This window comes from Harpia harpyja, chromosome 15, assembly GCF_026419915.1.
Source record: "Harpia harpyja isolate bHarHar1 chromosome 15, bHarHar1 primary haplotype, whole genome shotgun sequence".
In the NCBI taxonomy this organism is placed as follows: domain Eukaryota; kingdom Metazoa; phylum Chordata; class Aves; order Accipitriformes; family Accipitridae; genus Harpia; species Harpia harpyja.
In genome coordinates this window covers 10,460,937-10,482,057 of record NC_068954.1, presented here as the reverse complement: position 1 = coordinate 10,482,057, position 21,121 = coordinate 10,460,937, and the positions used below count along the sequence as shown (strand labels likewise).

Genomic DNA, 21,121 nt, shown 5'->3' with positions numbered 1-21,121 from the left:
ATAAAAGTCATAAATTCCAGGCAAATATCATATTCAATGAAGTGTCTTTTCTCTCTGTTAGAGACACTGAACGTCACTCTTTCCCAAGTCATCATTTCCCCCCATTTTCTTCTCAACTTGGCATGCTATAGCTATGTTTTTCAATTTCTATAAAGTATTTGAAGGGAGAGTGGTTGTCTGGGAGACAGTAAAAACCTATGGATTTAAAACTATACAGGAACAAGATTAATGATGAGGACTCTTTATACTAAAATGTTTGAATGCAGGTACCAGAAGGATTTTGATTGCTCAACATATCACACACACAGCTTGGCCCAATTCCATTACTCTTCTTTGTTTCATATTTCATTTCTGTACTTCAGTGAATAATTGAGCAATGCTAACATAAATTAGAGGACAAGAAGTTTTCCTTTCATCACAAAAATCTTCAATTCCATCATTTTTGTAGCCATGTGGAAAATAAATAAATGCACCCACTGGGGCAGAGGCGGGCTAAGAGCCCAGACTGCATTTCACAAAATGTTACAAGTTTTTGTCTAACTTGCTTTTCTCTTGTTGAAGCGTACCCAAATCTTGGACATTACTGACTATTGGCTGTATCCAAAATATAGTATCTCTGTTGCGTAGACACCAACCCAAGTTATACTTCTATGTATATGTAAAACATAGAACATAAACCATCCCATGTTAACAAACATTATTGGTTTCCTTTATCACTCACTAATTGCTGGAAACAAGACACATTGGTCACTTTAGCAGAAAATTTCTTTTGATCTTGCCTTCGATTCATAAATCACAGGATGCCACACTAGCAAAAATTCTTCAAAAAAGCCAACGTAAAATGGCCAGCTGCATTCAGGACTTTTGAAAGCCAAACATCTGACCAAATTATGTTTAACCCTGGGCTCCATTACCAACAGATACAAAAATAAAGATTATGAAACACAAAAAAAGAAATGGAGCAACTCCAGTTTAATGGAGTAGTCCTTGAAATTATTAGATATTTTAATAGGCTAATCATAGAATCTCATCACACGGTCATTTAGAAAAAGATGAAAAGTCATTTACACTTACAAAGGTGGATAAAATACTTGGCTTAGTCTGCATGAACTGCGAAATGGGCTGTTCTCCAGGTAGGGTTGTAAACTTGAGAACTCACAGATTTGGCAATGCCTAAACAAAAGATTTATGTGCATTCTTAGCCTGCCTCTGGTATATTTGCATTACGGTTTAATCCTTCATTGCATGATCCAAAGGATCCTTGACTCATTCAATCCACTGACATGATGTCGTTCAGCTGATGAGCTGCTATTTGATAGTTTTTTGTTTTAAATTCTGTGTGTGGTCTGAGAATTTATTTACTACATATTTCATGGTTCACAGACAGAATTTATTTTCTTATGTGCATTCCTCTGGCACGCACCACTACAGGATTTGCATGCTCACATTTGTTAATTTAGTTTTGCAACACCTTAAGTGGCCATTTTTATCTCCATTTTGCAGATGGGGAGTACAGAAATTAATGTCACAGAGACCTAGAGCTGGTTTTCCAGTGTGCGTAGCATTACACAGTATTGACTATGCTCTTGGACTTCATTTGTGGGTGCTCTGAAACACTATCTGTCTGTAAAACAAATTTCAAGATCTTAAATGAGATACTCAGAAAAGTGAGGATGAACTGTGACCATCTATGAAAAATATTAATGGCTTCACCAACAGCTCATTCTTGGATGTGAAGTTTAAGTGCCTTTACTATGAAGCTATCCATTTTTACTTCATATAGTTCTCTGTTTCTTTCAACAGGCATTTTACCACTTCTGCCACAAATGAGGTAGGAGTTCTGCATCCCGCTGTCTCCTTCATTACACAGCTCTTTTGGTTAATGAAAGAGAAAAAAGGAAAAGTGATGTTTTAATGAAAGACCACCTCTTAATGCATACAGAAAAGGCGTCTGAATTAAGATCAGTGTTAACTTTGAAATCCTTGGTAATGCAGTATCAACTGGTTTTAGCAGAGCTTGTGTATACAGTCTGCTAGACTTCAAGGAGGTAAACCAAAAACCAGGTATTTTACACATGGCACCTACATGTATTGGCAACAGTGTTAGCACCTCTAGATCTGCTGCTTTAGGCCTCTGTCCCTTAAGGTAATGGTGTAATTGAAAGAAGTTGCACTGTCAGCTTCTGGCCAGAGGAACATGGGACACCTTCCTGCTGGGTGTCACACTGGGTGTGTCCAGCACAGAAATTAGTGATTCAGTTTGGATGTATTGTGTGTTTTTGAAGCAAATGTCACGTTTGTCCAGATTTACCATGCTTTGGTTCACATCATGGAGTAGTCTCGGAGTGTATGAACTCCTTTCAACTGAAACTAAGGCAAAGATGCTCTTCAGGGTCACACTTAGTGAGCTCCAGTCACTAATGGTCATTCGGTCCATGGGAGCAGACAACTGTTGGCTGAAGTAATAACCCTCTGAGGTGCCTACATTGGGAACATCAGGTCCTCACCATTTACTATTTATCTCTACAAATTCTCTTTTATTGTGCTGCTGCTGTTTTTAAGGCAAACATAGCCAAAGGCACCTGCTGACAACAGGAACGATAAGATTTTGGAAATTTAGGTTCCCTTCCAAGTGGAAAAGGGCCGAATATTTACCAACTACTGGCCTTGCTGTCCAGTTGTTTGTCCAGCCTTTCCAAGTATGACTCCTTTTGTCTTGTCCCTTTCTGGTCTCAGGACTGCTCTACCCCCCTTTGACTCATTGTTTCAGCTCTACTCTCCTTACCTAGTCATTTCCAATTTCCACAACTTCTGCTTCTTATTCTAGTCCCACATTCTTGCCCTGCCAAGTCCAAATTTAGTCTTCTCATTTCTCCATCCCATTCTGAGTCTCAATTCCAACACTAGTTGCTTTTCCTTCAAGCAATTCTCCACTTTTTCCCACTCTGGAACCTCCCAGCCCTACTCTTCAAATATCTCTATGACTATCAGTTGTTCCCAGTGTCAGGGTTGGGTTCAGTTCAGCATAAAAACATCTAAATACAGGTAACTATATTGTGGTGTTTACATGCGTACCAGGCATTCAAATTCCCACCACGCAGGAAAGATATACTCAATAAAGCCATCAGTGCTTAGAAAGCTACAGTAGAGAGCAGGTGTCTACTGCAAGGTGGGTGAAGCTGCACTTCAGGCTGCACAAAGAACTCAGTTGCCTAAGTGTAGGTACCTACTGCCATTTGAGATGCTCTAGATATCTGAGGCACCTACATGAGACGGGAAGGTATGACAGATTTTATAGGAGACCCACAACTGTCTGGCAAAACAGCTGGAGGCCAGATGGGGATATTCCACAGTGCCCAAAATTAAACCAGATGTCCATGTTTAAGGGCCAAATTCCACCTTGACTTCTTCAATAGATTTCTATTGACTCTAATAGGGTCATGGCACCTCTAATGCCTACTGCATGTGTGGATTCCTACAAGTAAACTCATAAAGCATGATTCAGGTGCCCATACATAAATATCTGGTAGTGTTAGGTTAACGGTTGGACTTGAAGATCTTAGGGTCTTCTCCAACCTAAATGATTTTATGATCTCATGCAACTTAGACTGATATGCTAGCATAACCCTGCTTGGTCTCCACTGCTGCTACAGGCAGCTCGTTTGTCTCCTGTGTCAGTCTTCCTTGGGTAGCTCAAATCCACCACCTCATATAGCACCAGAAGCCTACCTCTGGCCAAACAAACAGAGCCTTTGGTTCTTCCTGCCCCCTCTTTCTCCTCTGTTTACTCCTCACTCACTAATTCCCTCTATACTAGCTCAGCACATATCTCCTCTGCACTGGAATGAATAGCTTCCTTCTCCAGGCCAAGAATTTTTACCATGAGAAAACAATGCATTTGCCCCTGAGCCTTATTTGTAGACATTGTAGAACCCTTCCGACTGAAATAAAAAATAAACAGTCATGGTAGGACAGACACTTTTGTCATATATGCAATTAAAGTTTGGGTACGTTATAACCAACTAAGAGCAGCTTTGTAACAGGAAGACTTGGGGAACTTTATCTGATGCTGAAGTTATTTTGTCTGTTTATTTCGTATGCAGATGTTGGCGTGTGCATTCTGTGCATTTATGTACGTATGCCTGCAAATCTAAAACTTTAACATACATGTCTTTTAATTAGAAACTGCCAACAGAATTCTTTTCAAAATGCTTCCCTATTAATGGATTATGCAATCAAATCTAAAAGCAGGATTGAAATTAGGGTGTAAATTTTCAGTGATCCAGATGGTGGTAAAGGGCCTAAGAAACCTGACAGATACTTGACTGTCATTTGTGGCATTGAGGGTCTCCCTTTGAATGACAAAGTGTCTGTGCTCTTTGCCTATGCCACACAGCCACAAAATATACAGATGTTAGGATATTACCTATTTTCCCAATATATTAAGACAGATTCATTTTAGACATATTTAAACAGAAGTTTCCAGAATCCACATGTTCTCATCTTCATTTTAACATCAGGAGCTTTGCTACTGCAGCATGGAGGCAGGTATAACTAACAAACCATGTGTAACCAGAGGCACATGGGATCTTCATTAATGGTAGGAAACACTGGTGTGCACTATATGATTTGCATGGATCTGTAAAGTCCATATTTTCCTGTGGACTGTGCATGCTGTAGAGACATCCTGAGTCAGCACAACCACTGTACCAGCAATGGAAAACTGCTGCCAACTTAAGCATTCAAAAATGGTGAGTCAGGCCCCCAAAATAATGAGACTAGCTTAAAAATAAACAGATTTACAAAACAATAAATAGAAGGTTCTTTCTATTTTTCTTCTGGGCTTAAACTTTTCAATATTTGCATTTTTAACTTTTCTGCCATGTGGGGGAGAGGATTGTTTTTTATTCTTTTGCAATATTGAATGCAGAGACTTCCAGGTATTCCTGACTCAGAAGGGAAATGGCATCTACCACTGGACATGACAAAGATTTTATATGATTCCTGATGCAATACCCTGCTTGTTATGAGTGACTAAAACATGTCCTTTCAGGATCTGGTGATGAGGGCAGAGTAAAGGGGATGTGGGTTATCTTTGCCAGCCATTTCAATACTGTGTTTGAAATAGTTACACAATTTCTAAGTTTCAAATAGTTTTAAAATAACAGCAATGTTCTCATAAGCTGTTTTACCATGAAATTGTTCAGAAGTATTTTCAGCCTTAGCTTCTGTAAAATAAAACACAAGTCAGAATAGGGCTCTGTCATCCTAGTACCCTGTAATATGGTATGTGTACTCAAACACTGCACAATAATGGCAGCTGCTAAGTAAACATCAGAAGAATCTGAGATTTGTATCAACAGGATGTTTACATTTTAAAGAGTTTCTAAGAAAATAATAAAGATTTCCTGCAGTTGACTCCATTGGCGCTTGTTTTAGTATGTATGACAGTTCACAGAAGTATAAATTACAGAGAGATTTCTTTTGTGCCTCTTCTGTAGCTGTCATAGGTCAACACTGAAAGACAAATCCAAAAAGTTAAAAAATATTAATTGAGTTTCCTCTATCTCTCTGGAATTTGGTACACGTTATAACAACTTTAGGATCTTATTACATGGGCAGGCACCACTCCAGCTGATGGCAAAGAGCGAAGGACTGATCTCTGTGGATATAAACTAGCAGCACATGTGCAATGGCAAGCAAGACTGTACCAGTGTCCTTGCTGAAATCCTTGTCTCTGATACATTAACTTTTTACCAGTGTTACTCCCACATGCATTCACTGGTTGAGACAGCAGCTTCTCTCTGGGTGACATCTATCAACAGTAACCAGTGAATAGTTTCATTTGCTCTTGGATGAAAACTAGTTTAAAAGGCATTAGCCCAGAATTAATTTTAGTTTCAAACAAGGTTTATAGAAAATGACTTAGCTTCTCTGGAATTATGAAAGCGTCTCCACCTTATCCTGCCAAAAGAATAGTATAAACGACATGGGAACAGACTGGTTTGGGACGTGCTTTTTTTCTGGACTTACTTCAGTTGTACTTTAGCTTTACTAATCAGTTTCTGGGAAGAATTTAAAGAGCTGGCGTTGCCCTAGGAAGCCCTAAATGCTTTGGGATCTGGTTCTCCAAGACACCATCTCCCTCCCCTTGAGAACCTGCCGTGGTTAAGATCAGCCGGTTTGATGGCAAGGTCTTTGGAACTTGCTTCTCAGCTTGTTTTACCAGAACTGGGATTTCTCAACTTTCCAAGGGCAGAGCTAAGCCAAACTTCTTCTGCTGGACCACTTTGAGAAGAGGCAGTTGACAATCTGGGGTACACAATGCTATTTTTAAATACTAACCTGTAGGGGTTGTAGTAAAGGTGTAATGGGTACTTCAAGTGTTCGTGGTGATTTTATTTAACATAAGGAACGTGGCCAGTTTTGTTAAACCAACATAAATATTAAACAAAACTAGCTTCCCTGTCTGGAAAGGGAGTGAAGGAACATTTTACTTTCAGAGAAATTAGGATGCAAACCCTGAGACACAGCGAGATGTAGTGGCTACTTTGCAGGTAATTCAAGATCCATCACTGCTCTCCCCAGTGTCAGGTACAGTATTCTATCAAATGGGCAGGGTGCAGGCTCCCTGTTTTCATGCCTTTGCCAGTGTTAATTGGAAATTTGGTAAACCGAGGAAGGGGAAAGGGCTTCTCTTTAACTTAGCTGCAGTTTGTTAGCAATGCTACTGGCTGCTTTGTATGTAGACCCAAGAGATCAAGTGAGGCCACTTCTATTTCCACTTTCTCACAGATAATTAAGGGTCAAACTGAATGCAAAGTAAAAATGTGCTTTAAAAAAAGGGTGCACAGGATTTATCAACAAACCAGGGCGAATAACTTATTTATACTCTCTATGTTACTTTCAAAGACTTAAAAGCATTTTGAGGGTACGTATTTAGATGTGTCAGGAACATGAATATTTCAGAAGTCAAGTCTGTATAAATACCAAAATAAAAACAAACAGACCTGAAACCACTATTTAAGCAAAACTATTACTGGGCCAGATTCTTCCAACCATATTTACTGCAAACAGCATTTCCCTCTGACTATCAGCCTGACACTGTCTACATTCAGTGGGACTTATCTAAGGTGAATCAGTCAGATCTCTCTTGTAACACCAGGATCAGCATCTGGCCATAAATGGCAATTTTGTTCACCACTGTGCAATGAGCTCTGTGGCAGAGGGAGGGAAGGTAAGCGATTAAGGGGTAGAAAGGGTTGGACGGTAACTTCTTCAGTATTCTTCAGAAGGCTGGGGAAATATTGCTGTCTTTGCTCATTGTGTGTAGCACGCACCTTATACCCATCCCCAAAATCCTGGAAAATCGTGTAATTGCTTCTTTATTAGAATACCACACAGCACGAACGATGGTAACAGGAGCTCAGTTACTGAAAAAGTGAAATATCACAGATATGCATTGAACTTTTTGAATGCTCTCTGGGATCCTTTTCCATCAAGGAGAGAAACTGCTGTTCCCCAGTTAGGCATTCTGGGTGCTTCAAAGAGAAGGTTGTTCTTGTGGTTAATTGACACAGGCACCAAAATCCCCAAGCACATGTGCAACTTCCCTAACTTCAACTCTGCACCTCCAGGGAGTGCAGGCCAAAAAGGATGTGAGACCAGCCAAAAAAGAGGTGTTCTTGGCTCGAGAGAGCACTTTGCACCTATTCAGAAAGAGTGTTTGGAAGGTTTTTCACAAATGTAGGCAAGCAGCTCACTCAGGCTGTGGGCAGGCAAAGTATTTGTAGTATTCTGTTAACCACTTATCTTCAGATCATGCTCCTCTCACTGGGCATAATTACCAAACCCCTGTGGATGTCTACAGAGACTCAAACAAAAGCACCGGGCAACATCAGAACAGCTGCTTCAGGGGCCAAAATAGTTCTTGGTTGCTCAGTTTTAAAAATTTTCTCTGTCGAAGACAATTTTTCAAAAGACAAACCTAGCACTTTTCTGTGGAAAGGAAATGCTTCATTTTTGCAATTTTTACTCTAAATCTCTGCATATCACTGTGTAGCTGATACTCTTGGAGAACACATTTTGTATGGTATTATTGGTGTAATATAAACGTGTATTACTTTAAATTCTAAATACACCGTTGAAATAAGCAGTAAGTGGTAAACATATACTTCATTCAATTAATTTTTTCAAAACTGAATTTCTTCCCCACCTAACCATCTATATATGGGTGGTTATAAGCCACTCACAATACAGACTTCCTCAATCTGAGTGAAAATAGGTTCATGTGTCCATAAACTTCCAGTTTATACTTTTTCCCATTTGATTTAAAATGAGTCTTCTCAGACAACAGATTTTTTTTCATCTTTGTATCTCTACTTCAGATGTTTCCTGTCTTTTTCCTTACACAATCAATGTATCTGTTACACCAGACCACTGGCAAAACTAAGCTCAAGGAGCATATAAACGTTTCTTGGTTTAACATGCTAACCAAAAGAATCATGATTTTTAGTTGCTGAAGGAGATGATTTATGGTCTTAAGAAATTATGAACCACTATAGAAAGTTCACTGCTAAACTGATTCAAGACTTCCTGAAGTCTGTGGGAGCTCTTCTATTGATTTAGATGGGCTTTGGAGCAGATCCTACACTTAAAAATAGGACTACTGTGTATTACACATGGAGTAAAGAACAAAATATATCTCAATAAATATAAAATCTGAGGGGTGATTTTTTTAAACAAAATTTCCTCTGTAAGCACCCTAGTTTTACCCTTTAATGCAGCATCTTCTTGATTACAACAGGTTTATAAGCTTACTTGACGGAAAAAGAGTCAGTAAGGCTAAGTCTTAAAATAAAGCAATGAATGTGGCATGATGCAGACTTAAAAAGTTAAGTGCTGTAGACAGCCTCTATATAGAAATATCCTTGTCCATTGCAGGCACGCTAGTGAATGCCCAACATAACCATTTTCCCTTTCCTTTTTAAACTTTTATTCTATTTGTAAAAGCTCCGTGATGTTCAATGCTGATCCATCTTTTCAGAATACGGAATTACACCTACTTCCTTTTTTGCAAGAATTACAATAAACTTCCTTTAGTGCAGTAGTATCTTTGCCTCCAGTTTCTGTTAGGAAAGGGAGTTGGTGTTATTACAGTGAAAGAACGTAGCTCAGCTGGCTTAGACACAATCAGCTGATGATAATTAACCATCAAAGTTGAGCAAATCTTATATCAGTATCCCCTATCTTATTTGTTTGGATTTTGTGATTTATCACAACTCCCTATATCATTGCAGTAAGAAGCCTGCATTCATGTACTGCTTGATCCAGACGAATAGCTTGAAAGCCAATATTTTAAATGCTCTATCATGTATTACTTTGTTAGAAGACAGGTCTCCATCCTCCTCATACAGTTCCACTGCTATTTAATGTGTACAACTTCTGTCTTTAGAAGATTATAAGTGAAATACCTCACTTAATTATCCAAACAATATTCCAGCTCCCATTCTTTCAACATAAATCTGAGCAATTAGCACTGTTAGACTAAGAATCTGGGGTCTGGAGATAAAATTTCTCCTGGTCCCTAACTAGTAATAATTATAGTTAAACCTGGGCATGGAAAGATTGGAATAATTTAGTGTCTCTTCTTCTTTCTTCTTCAGATCACAGAATGCAAATAAGATCCAGAAATAACTTTTCTATTCCACAGCAGCTGGCAAAGTCAGGTGTTAAGATTGGCTTTTAACATATGATCACAGCGACTACTAAACAGTATAAATTTTTTGAAGTGACAGCTTGCCAGTTCTATAGCAACTTGGACTATAATTCCTGTTTTTATAAACTTCCAACCTTTATAAGTTAAGCCCATTTTTATTGTCAATACACTTCAAATTTAACATAATGCCAAGTCAATTTTTTTCCTTAATTCTTGCATTCCCAGAAATTACTAGAAGATGAAAAAAGAGAAGCATTTAGCTTCATTTTTAGACCTGCTTTTTCTTCAGTTTGCCAACTGCTTATAAGCTCGCTTCAGCTTTTTGTTTTCTTGAGCATGTTTGCCACTTTAAAAGTATGAGGACGCAGAAGAATCAATAAAAGAAAGTTAACACAGGTTTAAAAAAGCTCCTGCCTGCCAAGGCCATGCTTAGACTGACAGAGTCAACAAAAGCACAGATGAAGCAGACTAGGACACCTGCAAACTCTTACCGTTGGCTATGGGCCTTCATTCAGTACAAGAAATAAGTATTTTTGTGATGTGAAGCATCTGAGTAGACCACCTGAAGTCACTGGAGCTGCAGCTGATTGTCACCACTATCATCCTCATCCAACAAATTTTTATGCTTAACTTCAAGCAGGTGTGCTTGTGATTAAAATTTCCAAAAGCACCTGAAGTCCTGCTCCTGCAAACTCTTCATTTTTGCACCCTGACTAACAGGGTAACCTGCAGTCTTACCCTCAGTTTCAGGGCACTAACAGGCCTTACCAGCCTCGCCTGGGACTCTGACCCATGCTCCTTGCCTATGGGTTCAGGCTCTCCATCTCTGTCCTTTGCCTTTAGTCTCTGCCTCTCAAGCTGCATTGTAGGAGCATCTGTCTCCAGCCCTATCCCTGGCCCTGCGTCCTAGATTGACATTGGACCTACGTTGCACATAACTTGTTGCCTGGATGGATCCCACCTTGCAGCTTGCCTTCCGTCATGTCTTTGGCCATGCCTCCTGGATGAACTTTGGAGCCACATTGTAGCCTTGTCTCTATTCCTGTCTCTATTCCTGTCTCCTTTTGCTCCTGACTGGATTCTCTGAAGGGATGCTGGACCTGGTTCATTGCTTTGCCTCATCTGGGACAGTCGATGGACCCTGTTACCTTGCCCTGCTCGGGTGCTGTGGGACTGGACCCTGCTCGGTGAGGGCACTGCCTGTGCTGGGGTCACCCTTGGCTCCCAGCTCCCTTTCTCTCAGGGAACAGGCAGACCCTGCAGCTCCCTCACACTCGGAGAGGTGATTCAGTCACTAAAATGAACCGTTTTCCTTGAATTCATTGGGCTTTAGATCAACCCATGGAAGTTTTGTTTAAGACAATGAGAGTATTTGCAGCCTGCAAGATCAGCCCTTCAGTTTCTTCACTGAGATTCCCCCTGAAGTGCAGAACTTCAGATGCTCTGCAATAAAAATGTGAAAACCCAGGCATGCTTAGTGCAGCGTACCATTCCTTGTTCATGTGTGCTATTTCAACTCATTTGAAAAAAGTAGAACTATCTGAACATACCTTTCAAATTGCAGAGAAGGCAAATGGGATAAGTAAAAAATAAATCAATTTTCAGCCAAAAAAAGACTGATTTACGAAGTGAACTTTGTACCATATCTATTTACAAGGCACAAAGTAATCTTAGAGATCTAGGACCTCTGTCCCAGAAAATTCCATTCTCCAAGGAAAATCTCCGCCAGTGAAAAGTGCTGGAATCATTCTTCAAGCAAAAAGTCAGGGATGATACAAAAAAATGGAGGGAAGGAAGGGGACACAGTAGAATAATATGTTATCCTGATTATCTACTCACACAGAGGCTACACCAATAGTAGTTCATTAAATGTGACAGTTTTCTGGCTAATAAGCCACCTGGAATTGTCTGACCATGGCCACACTATTAAATTCTCTCCACCTCCAAAACAGGCTGACCACATCAAAACTCCAATTAGGAACAGCTCCTGGCCTTTGCCAACCCCTGAACTGTGCCTGGGAATTGACTGGGAGAATGCTATCAGTCCAGACCAAAATTGTACCGGGATCTCTTTCAACAATAAATCCGTACAGACAAGAAAGTTCAGTGCAGGAGAAAGGTCCCCGAAACTACTTCATTTACTTGTATAGCAGTAGCTCTAGACCCCAAGGAATGCACTTTCTGTATCTTTCTCTCACACTACAGTCGAATGGCTGAAACTGTGGAGCCATAATAATTTTGCTGACTCCTCTCTATTATGTATTCATGCCATGGAAAAAATCAAGCCTGCAGAATCCCATGATACTAACTGACACCACACAACACAGATGGTACATGTTCTGCTTGACCTGTCCAGCAGCAAAGTCAGAGGATTTGGTCAATCAGCCTGCACTCATGTCCTGGCTGGCCATCTGCCTGTCTGATCAGAACCCAGGTAACTACCGGCCTCACCGGGAACCACATCTTAGGCTTAGCCAGAACATAGACTGTTTCTCCTCCACCAAGGAAAACATACCAGATGGGATACTACATCTGACAGTGGTGAATGCTACATCTACAAAGGTGTGGATCAATGACATTTTAATGATCAGTGACCCCTTTAATGGCTTTTCCAAAGTCAAAGGAATGACACTAACATAAAAGCAGAATCAAGCCTGCTGAAATTCTGGTTTTGCACAAATATAACTGGATATAACATTTCCTCATGCATGTGGGCTTCCCAAGAAAACTCTGAGGATTAAATAGTTACCTTCTTTAAATTTTGCTTTATAGTTGTACTGTCTCTCTCCACAACCTTCATCATTTCTTGGCTTGCCATATACAAGATGTTGGCTGCAGAAAAAGAAACATGCAATAACGTAAGTACACAGCAAATTTTTAGAAAAAACAATACGGGCCCAACCCTGCAAAATTAAGGCAACTAGAGCAGTCACCACCCTGACAATCCCACTGAAAAGAATCCCACTGACAGAAAGGGCAGAATTTATCTCACCTAACTGAATCATTAAAAAGGGCATATAGACTAAATTAAGTCACCCCCCATTCATTCATTCCATGATTAATGGAAAGGGAAAGACCCCTTTGGAACGTAACTCTATCCATCTATCTTACAGACTTCTGAATCAGCCCATGGCGATGACTTTCTCTCTCCTGATCAGAGAAGGAACTTTGATGACTAGCTTTCACTACATACTTTTATAAAGGTAAAGGTAAGCATGATACATCGCCCATGAAGTGTTTGCAAGAGCGGGCTTTTAAATACTAAGCATACATTAAAAGGCATTATTAATCAATAGATTATTAAATTATTGACATTTCAATATGCAAGTCATTCAAATATTCAACATAACAAATAATAGAAATAACAGCAAATACAAGTATCACTGAAAACTGCAGTCCAGCATAGTATTGATTGTACTTACCCAGACAGGACTGGACTGGACACCAAATGTCTAAGCCTTACCTTTCTGGAATGTAAAGTACTAAAAACGGCTCAGTGCAATTTATTGTGAGTTCACCTGCAAGATACTGTCTCAGAGACATAAATGACTGAGTCTAACGTTTGGACATCTAATTAAAAGCTGTCTAATTTTATAAGATGTTGAGTTCTGGCAGATCCCATGTATGTTAGACAGCAGTGGGAACTAAGCACTTCGGAAAAGCGGGTCACTTTGCCTGGATGCCTAAATATTCATAAATTTAAACAATTTGACACAGAAGGATCACACTGTGTCCACCTAGCCTGGTGTCATGGTTTAACCCCAGCCAGCAACTAAGCACCACGCAGCTGCTCACTTGCTCCCCGCCCCCGCAGTGGGATGGGGGAGAGAATCAGGAAAAAAAGAACAGTTTAATAGGACAGAAAGGAAGAAAATAATAATAATGATGATAATAATAACAACAACAACAATAAAATGACAATAATAACAATAAAAGGATTGGAATATACAAAACAAGTGATGCACAATGCAATTGCTCACCACTCACGGACCAATGCCCAGTTAGTTCCTGAGCAGCGATCCCTCCCAGGCCCACTCCCCCCGTTTATATACTAGACGTGACGTCACATGGTATGGAATACCCCTTTGGCCAGTTGGGGTCAGCTGCCCTGGCTGTGTCCCCCCCCCCCAACTTCTTGTGCCCCTCCAGCCTTCTTGCTGGCTGGGCACGAGAAGCTGAAAAATCCTTGACTTGCTATAACCACTATGTAGCAACAACTGAAAACATCAGTGTGTTATCGACATTATTCTCATACTAAATCCAAGCCATAAGACTATACCAGCTACTAGAAAGAAAATTCACTCTATCTCAGCCAAAACCAGGACACCTGGCTTCTGTTACAACAAAACCTACAGAAGTTCGGCAAGAAATTTCAGCTCACAGTCTAAAACCTGGCTTTGAACAAGCACACATCTGTTAGATTATGAGTTTTGCTGCTAGAATAAACCTCATGTATTCAACTGCAGAATCAAGAGTTGCTACATGACCATCAATGTTGCATTATGTCTGCAGATAGTGAGAGGTCCTCCAAAGCATGTTCAGACTTAGCCAGTTTTAATAGGGGCTATCCATTTCTGACATCAGTGCTGTACTGAAGAAATGTGCAGAGATCACCATCCAAAGAATTAGCACTTCTTTTATCCTTTTTCTCTGCCCAGTCAGCTTACTGTGCTAATAAGATGGCCAAGGCTCTCCTGTCCTCATGATCTGAAGCCTCTATGCTTGTTGGATCACAGAGACATTCATAAACTATATGTGGGAATGAAGGGCAATGTTCTTCTCCTTTCTCACCAGTTTGCAAAACCAATGGAAGACCCTGAATGGCTAAATTACCTTAAAGCATTTCAATTTCCAGGTCCTAGAATGACTGAAAGTATTCTAAAATACTAAATCCTCTCCTGAAAACCAGGAGAAAATGGAAAGACTCTGACAACTTTAAAAATCTGAACCAATGAAGTTTTGTGCATAAACAGTTAATGACAGTGTTGGATCTGATACTGCTCTGACACAGGAGTAATACTTTCTCACAATGTGTGATAGGGGAGGAAATGGCAATCACATAGGTCTTTGGTGGTGACCAAAACATGGAGTTGGCTGAATTCCAGCAGTGCTCTAAGGAAACAACGCCACCGGAGAGATGAGTGATGGCTCCAGAGATCAAATGTTAAAAGACAAAGCCAGTGCTCTCAAGTGACAAAAAAAAAATAAATCCTAGAAAGTAGCATCTACTTCTGAGCCAGCCAAAGAAGATGCAATTCAGTTATATGCCTGCAGAGCTCTGTCTTTTTCAATTAAACACTGAATGCAGCTAGTGCAAGTTCTTCCTCTCCTAGACAAGATGAAAGAGTTGCAAATGTGACATCATATAGACAATCCAGCAAATTTGCTGGTCCCATCCTATTCTATTGGGCAAAGGGGCCTCCGTGCAGTTTTGTGTCTAGCAACCCCGTCATATAATCCTGTGGTGCAGCTGGCAAAAGTCTGTCCATCTACAGCATTATTAAGTTCATACCCTGACACTGGTCTTCCGTTTCTCAATTCAGCTCCAAACACCAATGCATTTATACACCTTTGTTTTTAGGACACACGTTAGAATGCACCTTCAAAAATCATCAAGGAAAACCTTAAGTGAGAGGTGTGAAAGACAACGAGGAATTCCATAGGTATTTAATTAATTTCAGATTGATTCCTGTTTCTAATGTGACAAATGTGACTTTAATGCTCAAAACGCCTACCTATAAATGAAGCTAGCTGTCTGTCAAAAGCAATGCTCTGTGTTGGAAGGAAAGGCAGAACATGGAGAGCAGCCCTTGCTACCCTAGGTGCTGGTCCTTCAGATGATGGATGTGGCTTACTATGGATTTAAAAGATTTTACAAAGCACTAAGTGCAAGACCCTCGATTTGGCAGGCTATCTGTGGCAATAGCACTGGTACCCAACCCATTATATGAGGATTTCAGTACGCCGGGCCTTCTATTTTCCAGTCCAGAATAAGGTTCTTGTTAGTAGGATATGGTGGATAGCATACCTGCAGTCAGAACTTTTGCCATTACCTTGCAGCATCAGCAGTGGATGGTAGCCAGGAATGAAAACACTGCTGGCCATCAGTGCAGAACTTGACACATACCAGTTCCTTCAACGTTACTGGGATTCTGCAGCCAGGTCTCCACCTCCAGTTCACTCATACAGCAAAAATGGGAACAGTAAGTGCTCCCCTTCTCCCATCTTACTGGTTTCTCTGTCTACCTCTTGTTCTTGGTGGGTTCTGCTCATTCTGCTCATATTCTGAGTTGCTCTTATGTTTTTTTCAGTAAAAAATAAGAAATGAAGTGGAATTCACACACTTAGTAAACTTAGACTAGTCATAAAGATCCTAAAGGTAAAACTGTAAGACAGCAAAGGCAATAATGACAGTACTTTAAAAGGAACCATCTCTGAAGGCTTGTGTACTGTGTAAGAAAGGGAACCAGGAAGGCAGGATTAAGCTAAACCGGATGAATGGCAAGGTTCAAGAGTCTATTTCAACCAAACAGAAATCCTTCAAATTTTGGAAACATGATCCTAGGGAAGCCAATAAACAGGAACTTAAACTTCAGCAGGCGTTAAGTAAGAGGAAATTGCAAAGAGCAAAAGTAGGTTTCCAAGAACAAACATTAAAAGATTAAAAAATAAACAATAAAATATTCCTTAGATATATCAGAAACAAGAGGCCTACAACAGAACCTGTACAGGCTAAGGGAGTAGCTAAAGAAGATAATTACACTGTTTGGAAGCTAAATGACTTTCTTTTTTTTGCATCCAACTTTCTTGCTCTGTGCATTCAGGAGGTTTCTTCTCTCTATATTCTTTTTCTGGCAATAACAATTTCTCTTTGTGTAGTGAGGTATCAAGAAGTAGCAACAGTGGGGAACACAGAATGTATCAGGGCTAGAAGGTACGTTTAAGAGTTTTAAAGAACCTTAACTACAGAATTGCTGAGCTGATAACAATCCTGCTTCGTAAGAACCACCCTGTCCTGTGGCTTGGGGAGTAGAGAATGCTGTCTAATTGCTACTGATTTTACAAAGGAAAACAGCATTTTACTGATCTATAATTTCTTAAGCATTTCAATAAACACAACCAGATGACAAAAATTACTGGTCTTCTAAAAGCTCTCTGTTACATTTCACACAATAAACTTTGGTTGAAAATAAACACCTGTAAAAGGAAAGGTTGTAAAGTGTGAAGAAATAGTCTGGAAGTGAAGAAAAAGGATTAGGATTAGATTAGATTAGATGTCATCACAGCAAGGAATAAGGTCTAGATTCACCACAAATATAAAAAAAGTAGTAATTATTACTGAAATCTCTAAATAATCACTGAACACACCTGGTGATTTGATCATTTCTGCGGTGGGTCAAATCACCTCTCAAGATGACTCTCTTTTCAGTGATAAGACCTTTAGACCTTAACTTGAATTAAGTGCCTGAACTGAAGTGGGATGAATCCTGGCCTAACATTCTAGTCCAGCTTCGTATTAAAACCATGGGTAACTTATTTCTTAATGATCTGGTCAATGGATAAGTAGTTTATTGACAGCATTTGCACAGGACACAATGCTAGTCAGTTTGTGAGGATCAGGCAGTGAGAAATGTGAGAGATACCTAAAAAGGAGACAGAAAAAATTAACACACTAGCAAATGAAATTCAAGTTGAAGAAATGGTAAGGAACATACACGAGGAAAAAAAAAAATCAAAATATTCTCTTCCCTTACAAGCTTCTAAATTAATGCAAAGAATGGAATCAGAAACCAGAGACTCCTAAGATGACCGTTGTTCACTGTGGACACTTACTCAAAATTCCAATCAAATCATGTATTATGTTTCATAAATAGTAGGAGGATGATAAGACAGAATTCTGCAGTACCATTACAGTAATCACATAACGTGACCACACCTGAAGAACAGTGTATGCTAACAGTCACAATCTCTGTGGGACACTGCAAAACTGAAAATGGTGGTAAAAACAGTCAAAGTAGTACAATTACAGATGTGTTGTTGCCATCATGTTCATGATACTACATAATATACTGTTTTTCCCTCTTACAGCACAATACATTACAATGCAAAACAATACAAGGAAGTACTTTTTTAATGTCATATGCAATTAACTATGAACCTTACTGCCACAGGAAACTGATAAGCATACGTATTTGCCACATTCATATCTAAGCACGTTGCCCTGAGCTCCTCTAATTGTAAATACAGTTAATACAATTCATGTTACGGCAAGTACCTACAAAGGCCAGATAACTTATACTTCCAAAAATCTCTCCTTTCAGGTATTATTCCCTAGATCTGCTACCGTTCTTGCTTGGTTTCCTCTGGATACAGCCAGTGGCTCATCTCTCTCTTGAATTTTACTGATGCAGCATTTCAGCTCATGCTAGAGAATGTCTCTCTCTTCAACAGTAGAGCTGTAGCTCTTTCAGCCCACGTGACTCTTCATATGTAAGAAAATCATGTCTCACTTTACAACACGACATGTTAACCCACATCAGCTTGTGACCCATGATATTCCCAGGATTTTTTCCTGCAGAACTGTTGTTTAACCAGTGATTTACCATCCTTGTACTTAATGTACATACAGAACAACTGGTCTCTTTAAGGAATGACAGCATTCTCCTCTCCCTGCCCCCCCAACCACTTCTCCTAGCTTGTGAAGGTCATTTTGATCCTCTCCCTCTCCAGAGTATCTGCAGCATATTCTAGCATGGTACTATCTGTAAAATGAGTAAACACACACTGTATTCCATCAGTCACATCCCACAACTACTGAACAGTAAAGGAATGAAGGTAAGACTGTTACAAAACCCTACTAGCTACATCTCCCCAGATTCAAAAATCCTCCTGAACCCCATTTTCCAAACAGTCCTACATCTGACTAGCTGTTGTTTCAGGTATGTCATATTTTCCAAACGTTGTTATAAGAACGTAACAGGAGACACTGTAAAAATCTTTACTAAGGCCAAAATATCCTAAATCTACTGCTTCCCTCTAATCCATGTTACACTGTAAGATGTTTAATGTCTGTGGAAAGCTGTATTGAAAGAGATACCATTATAGAGCAGGAGCAGTAACCTTCTCTCTTGCTGCTCTGGAATGTCAAACTGGGCTTCTTCAGAAAAGCTATTTTTCTCAAAAGCTAAGTCACAAGTTCAGGGAGAAATCTCTCTGCTATTTCCTAATGCCATACTCTGCTAACCTTGGCATTTTTTGAATATTTAGTTCGTTCCTTTTAAAAAAACCCTTGTTCTGTTTCCTTATTTCATCAATACCAAACTGCTTTTTCAAAGGAAATAACTCGGAAGAATTCACTTGCTTTTTGTGTGTAATTAGAAAGCCATCTCAGAAGGCTCCCAGGGACTGTTACTATGAGCATTTCAGCAGCTCTGAAAATCAGGCTGTGAACTGGGCACAACCAGAAGCTGAGACATACAAAATGAATGGCCTCTGAAATCTTTCACTAGGCTATGCAGAGGAAAGTCATCTTGTGAGATCACCTTGTCAGTGCTTGCTACCTGGTGTTACAGTCTCTGGAAAGACTTCCAACCTGTGCTAATGCTTCCTTTCGCTGAAAATCTCTAAAGATTCCCAGAATCATTACCAAGAGCGCTGGAAAAATGTTTATTGGTTTTGATTGTCATGATTTCAAGTACAATATAAAATGCAACCTAGAGCCCACGTGCTGAACTTCCTGAGTGATGAAGCTGTCTCACCAAAATCTGTAGAATGAGTCACTGCACAAATTGAAGCACATCCAGGAGTCTGCAGGACCCTGGCTCAAAATGCAAACATAGGGAATTGCAATAATGGGCTGTGTGGAAATTGTATCAGAGTTGTGACCTTGGTGTCCATGCTAAAATTAGGGTGAACGTGTAGCTTCAGTCTGTTTGGCATTCACCACTATATCTCACTACTCACTGAAGAAAGAAATATCTGGAGTTTAGTAAAGACAAAGTAAGATTGAAATTAGTATTCTGAAAAATCATTACATGTGAAAGATAAGACTGAATGTGGGATGAAAGGTCAGGAGGCCTGGAATTTTTCTGAACTACCACTGAAGTCCTCTGAGACCCTGTGCAAATTACAAAATCTGTATGTCTCAGTTTCCTCATTTTAAAAACATGCTTCAGGCTGCTGTGACAATGAAGTGGTTTTTGTAGATTGTCTTAAGAATAGTTGAAGTGAAAAGCATTGTGTAAACATAATGACTATAAATTAGTCCTTGAAAAATATATTTCTTTAACAATAATGAAATTTACAGAGCCAAACTGATCATGTCCCTTTAGAATTGCCCACTACTACCTTGAACGTTGCATTTTACAGTGATCAGATAACAAAATCTTCACAGCTATCTGATCAAGAATACATCAAAAACAGAGCTAAGGGCTAGTCTGTTAAGTACCCAAAGCCAAGACGTGTCTCTGTGAGAAAACTGTACTTGTTGAACTTCAAATCCTTCTCTAGACCGGATTAGTGAAGCCAACACAAAAGGCTTGGAGGACACGATACTGCACACACATACACTTCTGCATATGATCTCCTACCTCTTTGCTTTTAACAGAAATGCTTAAAGTGATAATGTTAAGTATTTGAAGGATCGGACCTGTCCTGTAGTTTGAAATAGGTGTGTCTTCCATCAGTCCCTAACTGATACTTCGTTCAACTGAAATAAACTGATCTTGTCATAAAATGAAGATGTATCCAGTGTTTGCATGAGCTTTATGAGAAGTTGTGCAGTTAATACAGTTTTCTACTGAAAGCAAGCGAGTTCTACCTGCTTGGTGAAGGAGGAACTTAACCAGTGATAAATCATGAAAACATTCAGCATTTTAAGAACCCCACCATGAGATGTGTAAATGAGATGAACACCAAATACATCGGTTCCTTTGGTAACTTGGATATTCAGGCCCTGAAATGAGAAGAGAGTTCTCATGGACATGAATGTGAGCACTTCAGAACTCCAGTCAGAGACCCACACAATGACTTGAGAGCACTTTACTTGGCACGGATGGTTTGCAGTATCAAGCCTGGAGCTGAATCCTAAATCCTGGCTCACCGAGATTTGACTCAAGAAGCCATCTCTATCCACTGAGGATACATAAACTGCAGTCCTCTCCTGAAAAGACTTTGGAAGAAAGGAACAAAGCTTATTCTTTTCTCATCCTTTGCCTGCATGGTAAAAGCCCAGTACCTCTGCACTCTCAATTCCCATCTAGGAAACAGGCTTTAAAGATTTGGTCTTGAATCAGCCTAGGATTTCTAGGAAAGGAATGTATAGAAGCTCTTTAGCTTTTCCTGCCAACGTATTTTTGCTTACTCAATTTCTTTATCTGGTTTAACAGTCTAAAGCCAATTTCA

At 39.7% G+C, this 21,121-nt stretch overlaps 1 protein-coding gene across 1 annotated transcript in view; it reads right to left on the bottom strand.

Annotated features, from left to right (window-relative positions):
- The window catches only part of LDAH (lipid droplet associated hydrolase), a 128,513-nt gene that overhangs the window by 4,573 nt on the left and 102,819 nt on the right, over positions 1 to 21,121 (bottom strand). Inside the window, exon 6 of the mRNA XM_052809526.1 lies at positions 12,468 to 12,550. Within this exon, the coding sequence (XP_052665486.1) occupies positions 12,468 to 12,550 (83 nt within the window). The remainder of the gene's footprint in view (positions 1 to 12,467; positions 12,551 to 21,121) is intronic.